We start from the raw sequence: 11,299 nt of genomic DNA on the forward strand, positions 1-11,299 counted from the left end.
TCCTGCCAGCAGCGTGGAGCTGCCTCCACCCAGCATACCCAGGCCAGGCTCCTGCCCAGCACCCAGACTTGGACCCAGCAGCGCCCAGCTGGACCTTCATCCCTCAGGGATGGGTTTGGGGGCTGCACAGGGCTTGGGAAGGGGGATGGGGATGCTCCACAGGGCTGGAGAGCACAGGGCTGTGTATGTAGGCCACCCGGCTGCCAGACCCCCCCCCCCTCTCCACCCCCCATCCCCTCCGTGGGTGTCTGGGGGTGTTTGGGACCAGACGAGGCTAAATCCTGCCTTCTGCACCGCTGGAGACACAGGCGACCCGCAGCCCCCAGGGCCTTAATCTGCGCCTTGATTACAAACTGCCGCCACATCTGCTGCGGGAGGGGTCGCGGGCACCGCGCCAACCCCGCACCGCAGGGCCCGGGCTGCGGCCAGGGGGCACCCACGGCTGCGGGGGGGGTGGGGATGGGATGCTGGGGGGTCCCCACCGCACAGCCCAGTGAGGGCTCGGGGCTGGGCTGTGCGGGGCTGGGGGGGGCTGTGCGGGGAGCTCCGTGCACAGCCCATCTCCTGTCCTGTCCCACGCTCCCCACCCCGCATCCTGAGCCCACCCAGGACCGCGGGTGCCCCGTTGAGCATCCTCCGGGGCGCGGCAGCGGGGGAGGCTGGACTGGGGTGGGGTGGGGTGGGGAGAGGGAGGACCGGGGCTGTGCCCCATCACCGCTCCCCCTCGATCCCGGGGCCGCCCCCCGCAACCCCCCCGCCGCCACCTCCCCCCCCACCCCCCCCGCCCCGTGGGCGGAGCCGCCGGCCCCGCTCCGCCGCGCGGCTGCAGCACCGGGAGCGGCGGCGCCGAGGGCGCTCGGGGCGCTCCCGCGATGGGCGCTCGCTGCCTCCTCGGGCTCCTGCTCGCCGCCTGCGCCGCTTTCCTGCGCCCCGGCTGCCTGGCACGTAAGTGGGGCCGCAGCCCCGGGAGTGGCGGCTCCGCACTGCGGGACCGCACCCCCCGCCGCGCCGGCCCCCCCCCCCGCACCCCCAGAGCGGTCCCAGCCTCCCTCCCCACCCCACCCCACCCCCGTCCCACCGCAACTAACCCCGGCCTCCCCGTTCTCCCGTGCATCGCTCCCCTCCCTCCCCAACCCCTCCCCACCTCGCTGTCCCCCGGGCATCCCATCGCCCCGGTCCCCGTCGTCCCCAAGGTCATCATCGGACATGGGCGTCCGGCAGCCCCCCTCCCCCTACACCCCTGCACCCTGCCCGGGGACCCCCCCCACCCGCTGCAGCATCATCCCCCCCACCCTCGCCAGCGGTACCGCACCCGCCCGCAGCTTGCGGGGCCCGGGGGATCCGGGATGCCCGGGGATGCCCGGGGGTGTCCCAGGCACCCGCCCCGCTCCGCCGCATCCCCGGCACCGTGGCCGTACAGGGGAGGGGGGTCGGGTCCCGGCACCCCCGGGAGTAGCCCCGCGGGAACCGGCCCAGGCTCCGCCAGCACCTCGGCCAGTGCCTCCGGCTCTGCCTGGACCGGCGCCCCCGGGCGGGGGGGGGCTGAGGGGCGACTGCCCGGGCACGGGAACGGGGCCCGGCAAGGCCCCGGCCCCACCGAGCAACTCTGCGGCCCCTCCGAGCTGCGGCTTTTGGCCCCTTCTCCAGGGCCGGGGTGACTCGGGGACCCGCTGGCTGCAAGGGGTGCAGGCGAGGGGGGAGGGGATGGAGGCAGGGGGGATGCAGGCAGGGGGAGTCAGGCAGGGGGGATGCAGGCAGGGGCGATGCAGGCAGGGGGATGCAGGCAGGGGGATGCAGGCAGGGGGATGCAGGCAGGGGGATGCAGGCAGGGGCGATGCAGGCAGGGGGATGCAGGCAGGGGGATGCAGGCAGGGGGATGCAGGCAGGGGTGATGCAGGCAGGGGGAATCAGGCAGGGGGGATGCAGGCAGGGGGATGCAGACAGGGGGATGCAGGCAGGGGTGATGCAGGCAGGGTGGTGTAGGCAGGGGGGATGCAGGCAGGGGGATGCAGGCAGGGGGATGCAGGCAGGGGCGGTGCAGGCAGGGAGATGCAGGCAGGGGGATGCAGGCAGGGGGATGCAGGCAGGGGCAATGCAGGCAGGGGCGGTGCAGGCAGGGAGATGCAGGCAGGGGGATGCAGGCAGGGGGATGCAGGCAGGGGCGATGCAGGCAGGGGCGATGCAGGCAGGGGCGGTGCAGGCAGGGCGATGCAGGCAGGGGGATGCAGGCAGGGGGATGCAGGCAGGGGCGATGCAGGCAGGGGTGATGCAGGCGGGGCGGTGCAGGCAGGGGGGATGCAGGCAGGGGGGATGCAGGCAGGGGGGTGCAGGCAGGGGCGATGCAGGCAGGGGGGTGCAGGCAGGGGGGAGGCAGGCAGGGGGAATCAGGCAGGGGGAATCAGGCAGGGGGGATGCAGGCAGGGGCGGTGCAGGCAGGGGGGTGCAGGCAGGGGGATGCAGGCAAGGGGGATGCAGGCAGGGGGATGCAGGCAGGGGCGGTGCAGGCAGGGGGGAATCAGGCAGGGGCGATGCAGGCAGGGGCGGTGCAGGCAGGGGGGTGCAGGCAGGGGCGGTGCAGGCAGGGGCAATGCAGGCAGGGGCGATGCAGGCAGGGGGGTGCAGGCAGGGGGATGCAGGCAGGGGCGGTGCAGGCAGGGGCGATGCAGGCAGGGGGGATGGAGGCAGGGGGGTGCAGGCAGGGGGGATGCAGGCAGGGGGGATGCAGGCAGGGGCGATGCAGGCAGGGGGGTGCAGGCAGGGGGGTGCAGGCAGGGGCGATGCAGGCAGGGGGATGCAGGCAGGGGCGATGCAGGCAGGGGGGATGCAGGCAGGGGGAATCAGGCAGGGGGGATGCAGGCAGGGGGATGCAGGCAGGGGCAATGCAGGCAGGGGGGATGCAGGCAGGGGGGATGCAGGCAGGGGGATGCAGGCAGGGGCAATGCAGGCAGGGGGATGCAGGCAGGGGGGTGCAGGCAGGGGGGATGCAGGCAGGGGGAATCAGGCAGGGGGGATGCAGGCAGGGGGGATGCAGGCAGGGGGGTGCAGGCAGGGGCGATGCAGGCAGGGGGGATGCAGGCAGGGGTGATGCAGCATGAGCACAGCACGGCAGCCCTTGACCCTGCAGTGAGGGCTGGGGGTGCAGCAAATGCTTCTGGGCTCCCTGGGCTCCGTTGGGCCCATCGGGGGAGCCCTGCGAGGGGCTCGGGGACCTCGGCCCCGCCGGAGCTTCTACAGCTGCCGCGAGGGTTTGCAGGGCCCCCCCCACCCCCCCCCCCCGCCTCCCACGCGAGACCCTACGGGGCGGGGCAGGGGGGGTCCCGGCGCCCACGTCAGTGCGGAGGCGGCCGGTGCGGGCGCCGGGGCCCGCAGAGGTGTGTCAGCTCCGCTGCAGTGGGAGGGGAGAGCAGGAGCTGGACCGCCGCGGGGTCTGCAGGGTCACCAGAGCCCTCGGGGGCCGCAGGGCTGTGCCGGGGGAGGGGGGGCTGCCGTGGGGACACCCCCCCCAGTTCAGAGCCCCGAGCTCAGCCCCCAGCCCCACTGTCCCCACAGGCCCCTGCTACGATGAGCTCGTCGCTCCCCTCTACTCTTCATCCATCGGTGCCTCCTCCAGATACAGCATCTTCTACTCCTCCAGCTTTGCCCGGCTGCACAGTGAGTGTGTGTCTGGTCCCCCCCCACCCCGGGACTGGGATGGAGATGGGGGATCCATGGGCAGGGAGTGGTCCCCCCGCCCCCCCCCCCCAAAGAAAGGTCTTGCCCCATGTGTGGATGTGGGATCTTAGGGGTGCCCAGGGCAGAGCCCTCAGCATCCCTCAGGGCTGTGGGACTGCTGACATCCCACACTAGCAGTGGGGCGCTGCGGTGGGACCGAGCTCAGCTGGGAGCTGCTGGGTGCTGGGCTGTGGGGGCTGGCTGAGCTGCCCCCCAATCCCCTCCAGGCACCAGCGGCTGGTCCCCTGACCCCCGGGACAAGCAGCCCTGGCTCCAGATCGACCTGATGCAGAAGCACCGGATCAACGCGGTGGCCACACAAGGGACCTTCAACACCTACGACTGGCTGACGCGCTACATCGTGCTCTACGGGGACCACCCCACCAGCTGGAAACCCTTCTTCCAGCAGGGCAGCAACTGGGTAGGCACTGCTGGGGGTCCCGGGGCGGCCCTGCAGTTGGAGGACCAGAGACCCCCCCACCCTGGCCCAGAGCAAGGTGCTAACAGTGGCCCTTCATCCCCAGACGTTCTTTGGGAACGTGAACGAGAGCGGGGTGGTGCGGCACGACCTGCACTACCCCATCCTCGCGCGCTACATCCGCATCATCCCTGTGGCCTGGAACCCGCGGGGGAAGATCGGGCTGCGCCTGGGCCTCTACGGCTGCCCCTACCGTGAGTACCCAACCAGGGGGGGGGCTCCAGCAACCCTGCGCGGTGGGACCCTGGCCAGGCCACCCACGTGGCAAGGAGCCAGCTCCTGTCTCTGAGGCACCTGGGAAACCCTTTCCCGGGGGGGACCGTGTCCGTGAGGGCTGCAGCCATTAGCTCTGGCATAAGCTGCAGCAGAAAGGAGCGTTCCCCGTGCCAAGGCGCCTGCTGCTGCCACAGCAGCGACGTGTGGGGCGTTGCTCTGCTCTCCCCAGGGTCCCACGTGCTCTACTTCGACGGGGATGATGCCATCTCCTACCGCTTCCGGGCCAAGAAGATCAGCACCATGGAGGATGACATTTCCTTCAACTTCAAGACGCTGGAGCAGGACGGGGTGCTGATGCACGCGGAGGGCTCGCAGGGCGACTACATCACGGTGGAGCTCAAGCAGGCCCAGCTCCTCCTCCACATCAGCTTAGGTGAGCTGGGGCTTGGGGGGGGGGGTGTCACAGGGCTTTTGGGGGGGTGCTGCTGGGTGACACTGCCCCTCCCCAGGCAGCAGCCCGCTGCACGCCAGCGAGGGGCACACGACGGAGACGGTGGGCAGCCTCCTGGATGACCAGCACTGGCACTCGCTGCACATCGAGCGCTACGGCCACCACGTGAACCTGACCCTGGATGGGGAGGTCAAGCGTTTCCGCTGCCGCGGCACCTTCGACCAGCTGGATCTTGACACCGAGGTGGGTGGGTGCAGCGGGCAGGGAGCTGCTGGGATGCTGACCCACCGCCTCCTCCAGCAAGGGGCTGACCCCATCGTTCTGCCTCCCAGATCTTCTTTGGGGGGGTGATTGATCAGGACAAGCAGCACCTCACCTACCGGCAGAACTTCCGGGGCTGCGTGGAGAACATCATCTTCAACGGGGTCAACATTGCCGACCTGGCCCGGCACCGCAGATCCAACATCCGCTTCGAGGTCCAGCCTGGGGATGTGGCTGCTTCCCTGGGGGTCCCATCCCTGCTGGCAGGGCAGGGGTGGGGGGTGGCACCTTTCCAGGGATGGGGGTGACCCTTTCCCTGGGGCCTGTTATGGGGTGACACGAGGCCAGGCAGCGGCCGTGCTCAGCTGAGTGGTGCCGCATCGACCGCGCAAGGTCGTCCCTGGCCCCGGGGCGCCCGCCCAGCACTGTCAGCGCACAGGATGGAGCTGGATCAGGGTGGGGAATGTGGGGATGGGGTGGGGGGGGTGAGCTCTGTGCCACAGAAGCATTCCCTTCCTCACCACCTCCTGCGGTGACCCCCAGGGCAGCGTGGGCCACTACTGCCAGGACCAGCTGACCTCCCCCATCACCTTTGCCGGCATCAACAACTACGTGCGGGTGCCGGGGATCCCGCGGAGGAACCGCCTGGCCGTCAGCTTCCGATTCCGCTCCTGGGACACCGCCGGGCTCCTGTTCTACACCAGCTTCGCCGACCGCCTGGGCTCCCTCGAGATGGTGCTGAGCGAGGGGCAGATCAACGTCTCCATCGCCCAGCCCGGCAAGAAGAAGCTGGAGTTTGCTGCAGGTGGGCTGGGGTCCCGGCACAGGGTGGTGGGGGCGCTGGATCAGGGGCCACCCATCCCCATGCACCCTCCTCTCCCCACGCAGGGCATCGCCTCAACGACGGCTTCTGGCACTCGGTGCAGCTGGTGGCGCGGGAAGGCTCGGCTGTGGTGACCATCGATGATGATGATGGTGCTGAGTTTCGGGTGGCACACCCCTTCCAGCTCCGCACCGGCAGCCAGTACTTCTTTGGAGGTGGGCAGCGGGGCAGGGGATGAGGGTGAGGTGTGCCCCAGTGGGGGATGCTCACCCTGCTGTGCCTTGCAGGCTGTCCCAAGCCAGCCTCGGTCACCGGCTGCCGGTCGAACCAGACGGCCTTCCACGGCTGCCTGCAGATGCTGAACGTGGACATGCAGCCCGTGGATGTGGAGCTGCTGGTGCAGCACCGGCTGGCCCAGTACTTCAACGTGTTCTTCAACGTCTGTGGCATCACCGACAGGTACTGGTCCAGGCAGGATGCCAGCTGGGAATGGGTGGGGGTCAGGGGGGGGCTGTGCTAGTGCTGAGACAGGAACCCTCTGCACCCCCCAGGTGCACTCCAAACCTGTGCGAGCACGACAGCCGCTGCATCCAGTCCTGGGATGACTTCATGTGCATCTGCGACCTGACAGGGTACAAGGGGGAGACCTGCCACAAATGTGAGCCCCAGGGCTTTGTGGGTGGGGGGGACAAGCCAGACACTCACAGCTTCTCCCTCCTGCTGCCTGGGCACCCCCCCCCCTCACACTGACCCCCTGGCCCTGTTTGGCTCTTCCAGCCCTTTACAAGGAATCGTGTGACGCTTACCGGGTCAGCGGGAAGACCTCTGGGAACTACACCATCGACCCGGACGGCAGCGGGCCGCTCAAGCCCTTCACGGTGTACTGCGACATCCGAGGTGGGGGCGGTGTAGGGGTCCCTCTGCCTGGTGCCCCAGGGACCAGCCCCCACCTCTGCACTGGGGCAGGAGCAGGATGGAGGCAGCAGGGGATATCCCGGGGCGGGATGTGGGGGGCAGGTCCTAACACACACCCACACACACACACACACACACCCCCTTCCACCTCTGCAGAAGACCGGGCGTGGACCATCATCCGGCACGACCGCCACTACGCCACGCGAGTGACGGGCTCCAGCGTGGACCAGCCCTACCTGGGGGCTGTGGAGTACTGGAACGCCTCCTGGGCAGAGGTCTCAGCGCTGGCCAACGCCTCCGAGTACTGCGAGCAGCGCATCGAGTTCCACTGCTACAGCTCCCGCCTGCTCAACACCCCCTGTGAGCGCCGGGGGGAGCGGGGCTGCGCCGCGGGGTCGCGCCGGGGGTCCGTGTCCTCACCCACCCTGTGCCCTCAGCTGGGCTGCCCTTCAGCTTCTGGATGGGCCGGCACAATGAGCGGCACTACTACTGGGGGGGCTCGCGACCCGGCATCCAGCGCTGCGCCTGCGGGCTGGACAAGAACTGCGCCGACACCCAGTACTTCTGCAACTGCGACGCCGACCACGCGCTCTGGTGAGCTGGCTGCGTGGGACTGGGACTGGGGGCAGGGGCACGGGCACGGGTAAGGGCACAGGCTGGCTCCTCCCAGCCCCTCTGAACCACGTGCCGTTTGCAGGAGGACAGACAAGGGTCTGCTGACCTTCGTGGACCACCTGCCCGTCACCCAGGTTGTGGTTGGAGACACCAACCGCACCGGCTCTGAAGCCCAGTTCCTGCTGGGTCCCCTACGGTGCTACGGAGACCGTGAGTGAGCGGATGCACAGATGGTCCCCATGCCCATGGGGGTCCTTTGACAATGGTTGGGGGGGTCCTGTGGCACAGGGATGGTCTGTGCCCACTGTTCACCACCCCTCCTGCTCCCTGCAGGCAACACCTGGAACACCGTCTCCTTCAACAGGGGCGCAGCCCTGCTCTTCCCCACCTTCCAGGCCAACCACAGCCTTGACATCTCCTTCTACTTCAAGACCACCGCCCAGTCTGGAGTCTTCCTGGAGAACCCTGGCTCCCGAAACTACATCCGTGTCGAGCTCAACAGTACGGGGGATGCTGGGGGGGCGGGGGTGCAGGGAGCAGTGGGACCAGGGTCTCCTGCTGACACCCTGTCCCCACAGCCACCAGGGACGTGGTGTTTGCCTACGACATCGGGAACGGGGACGAGAACCTGACGGTGAGGTCGGTGGTGCCCTGGAACGACGACGAGTGGCACCAGGTGAAGGCTGAGCTCAACGTCAAGCTGGCGCGGCTGCGGGTCGACAAGCTGCCCTGGGTGGTACGGCCGGCCCCGCCGCAGAGCTTCGTCCGCCTGGACTTCGACAGGCCCCTCTACGTGGGTGAGAGTCCCCCCCAGCCACGTCCCCATGTCTCTGAGCCCCCTCCAGGCGCTGCAGAGCGCTGAGCCTGGTCCCCGCTGCAGGCGCGGCGGAGCACAAGATGCGCCCGTTCCTGGGGTGCCTGCGGGCGCTGCGGATGAACGGCGTGACCCTCAACCTGGAGGGCAAGGCCAACGAGACAGAAGGGGTGAGGGTCAACTGCACCGGGCACTGCCAGGACCCGCCGGTGCCCTGCCAGAACAGCGGGCTCTGCGTCGAGCGCTACAGCCACTACAGCTGCAACTGCAGCATCTCCGCCTTCGACGGGCCCTTCTGCAACCACGGTGAGGGGCGGCCGGAGCCGGAGCCCTTCCCGCAGCCGGGGAGAGGAGCCGGCTCTCCCGTCACCCCGTGGGTGCCCCTGCAGATATCGGTGGGTACTTCGAGGAGGGCACCTGGGTGCGGTACAACATCCTGCCCATGTCTCTCTACGCCGCCCGCGAGTTCGCCAGCATCGTGAGCAGCCCGTGGCAGCCCCTGCCCGGCTACAACCTCACCAGCGAGGAGGTCAGCTTCAGCTTCAGCACCACCTCGGCGCCTGCTGTGCTGCTCTACATCAGCTCCTTCGTCAAGGACTACATGGCCGTGCTCATCAAGGATGATGGTGAGGGCTGGGCTCACCCAGAGCCTGGGGGCACCGGTGCTCGGGCCACACGGGACCCTCCTGCACCCTGGTCCCAGTCCTCAGCCCCTTCAGAGGGGCTGGGTGAGGGCTGGGCTCACCCAGAGTCTGGGGGCACCGGTGCTGGGGCCACACAGGACCCTCCTGCACCCTGGCTCCAGTTCTCAGCCCCTTCAGAGGGGCTGGGTGAGGGCTGGGCTCACCCAGAGTCTGGGGGCACCAGTGCTGGGGCCACACGGGACCCTCCTGCACCCTGGTCCCAGTCCTCAGCCCCTTCAGAGGGGATGATGGTGAGGGCTGGGCTCACCCAGAGCCTGGGGGCACCGGTGCTGGGGCCACACGGGACCCTCCTGCACCCTGGTCCTAGTCCTCAGCCCCTTCAGAGGGGATGATGGTGAGGGCTGGGCTCACCCAGAGCCTGGGGGCACTGGTGCTGGGGCCACACGGGACCCTCCTGCACCCTGGTCCTAGTCCTCATCCCCTTCAGAGGGGCTGGGCTTGTCTGCTGAGAGCCCGGTGCCCGCTGATGGCCCCGCTGTGCCGCAGGGAGCCTGCAGCTGCGCTACCAGCTGGGCACCAGCCCCTACGTCTTCGCCCTCACCACCAAGCCGGTGACGGACGGGAGGCCCCACCGCGTCAACATCACCCGCCTGCACCGCACGCTGTACACCCAGGTATGGGGCTGGGCTCAGGCTGGGAGGGGGCATGGGTAGGGCATGATGGGGGGGGTGCAGAGGAGGCTCAGCCGGTGCTGACCCCATGCGCCTGCCCCCGCCAAGGTGGACTACCTCCCCGTCATGGAGCAGCAGTTCTCCCTCTTCGTGGACAGCAAGCTGGACTCACCCAAAAACCTCTATCTGGGGCGTGTGATGGGTGAGCTGGGTCCTGCCTCGGCCGCCCCTTCCCGTGCCGGGCTCCCCGTGGGTCTCCTCTGCCTGGTGCTGCCCTTGTCCTCTGCGGGGATGAGCCTTCTCCTTGTGTTGCCCCCACAGAGACCGGCGTGATCGACCCTGAGATCCAGCGCTACAACACGCCCGGCTTCTCAGGCTGCCTCTCAGGGGTGAAGTTCAACAGCCTGGTCCCCCTCAAAGCCATCTTCCGCCCCACCAGCGTCCTCAGGCCCTACAGCATCCGTGGGGAGCTAGTGGAGTCGAGCTGTGCCTCCATGCTCCCCCTCACCACCATCCTCATCCCCCCTGAGATGGATCCCTGGTACATGGGCACAGGTAGGTGCCGTTGGTGGGACCCCAGTGGGGTGGGAGCCACTCCCCCCCACCCTGAAGCTCCCAGCAAGCACCAGCTGTGGAAGGGATGCTCCAGCTCGGGTCCCCATGGCAGCACAGACTCACTGCCTGCTCTGTCTCTGCAGAGTTCCCCCATGTGCATGATGATGGCTGGGTTGGGATCATCATTGGGTGTAAGCAAAGCGCCTGACCGGTCCCCCCCTACCTCTGCCCCAACCCCCCTCCAAAACCCTTCCTCAGCCCCTCACCGCTGCCTTTCCCTCACAGTTGTGACCTTCCTGCTCCTCCTGCTCGGGGGGCTGCTGGTGCTGCTGTATTTCTACTACCACCGCTACAAGGGCTCCTACCACACCAACGAGCCCAAGGCCATCCAAGACTACGGCAGCGCTGCCAAACCGCTGTCGGTGCGCAAGGACCAGAACCTGCCCCAGATCCTGGAGGAACCCAAAGGGGACTAGCAGGGCCGGGGGGGCGTGGTGGTGGGAGGTGGTGGGGTGGGGTGGGACAGGCTCACAGCCCCCACAGCCCTGGGAGCTGCCCAGGGGGATGAACGAGCATCGCGGGACCAAAGGGCCGAGCACACCTGAACTGCCAACACCGGCCTCCGGACCGGACCGGACCGTGCCGACCGCCAGCTCCTCCCCAACCCGGCCCCGGAGCGAAGCCGTGACCCACCGAGCCCCCAGCCCCACTCACCCTAGGGCTCACCAGCAGCCCCCTCCCCACCCCCTCCATGCTGGATGCAGGGTGCTGTCACCCAGCGGGTGCCACACAACCCATCCCGGTGCCCACCCTCCCTTTGGCAGGGGGAGCACCGGCCGCCCCGGTAGCGCCGTAGCCGAGCACCCCGCTGCTTTGCTCGCTTAGCCAGAGCCACGAAGGAAGCCACACACTACCCAGCCTCAGGGGCCACCAGCCCCCGGGGCCACGCCAAGCAATACCCTGCCCATGCGGGCGACGGGGCCGCCGCTGCCGCGCATGATGCTGCTGCTGCACTTTGCTGAGATGCTGCTTTCATACAATCAGGTACAGATCCTTTCTACCACTTTTTTTTTTGGTTGGGTTGCTGGATGTTCTACTGCACTCTCCTGAGGTTTTTTTTATTCTCTCAGTTTGTATAAAAAAAA

The 11,299-nt window shown here is 68.7% G+C and overlaps 1 protein-coding gene across 1 annotated transcript; it reads left to right on the forward strand.

Annotated features, from left to right (window-relative positions):
- Positions 1-872: 872 nt before the first annotated feature.
- On the forward strand, positions 873-10,630 carry CNTNAP1 (contactin associated protein 1; the record flags this gene model as incomplete). Its single annotated transcript, XM_084275433.1, has 24 exons — positions 873-945; positions 3,550-3,651; positions 3,939-4,132; positions 4,236-4,383; positions 4,635-4,838; positions 4,915-5,099; positions 5,189-5,332; positions 5,661-5,922; positions 6,006-6,155; positions 6,228-6,399; positions 6,492-6,598; positions 6,718-6,837; positions 7,012-7,215; positions 7,293-7,449; positions 7,553-7,680; positions 7,804-7,971; positions 8,049-8,267; positions 8,351-8,590; positions 8,674-8,910; positions 9,475-9,602; positions 9,708-9,801; positions 9,921-10,154; positions 10,298-10,345; positions 10,440-10,630. The coding sequence occupies 24 exons, from the start codon at positions 873-875 to the stop codon at positions 10,628-10,630; spliced, it is 3,909 nt and encodes a 1,302-aa protein (XP_084131559.1).
- Between the last annotated feature and the right edge of the window lie 669 nt (positions 10,631-11,299).

The sequence above is a fragment of the Gallinula chloropus genome, assembly GCF_964237585.1.
Source record: "Gallinula chloropus genome assembly, chromosome: 26".
NCBI classification, from domain to species: Eukaryota; Metazoa; Chordata; class Aves; order Gruiformes; family Rallidae; genus Gallinula; species Gallinula chloropus.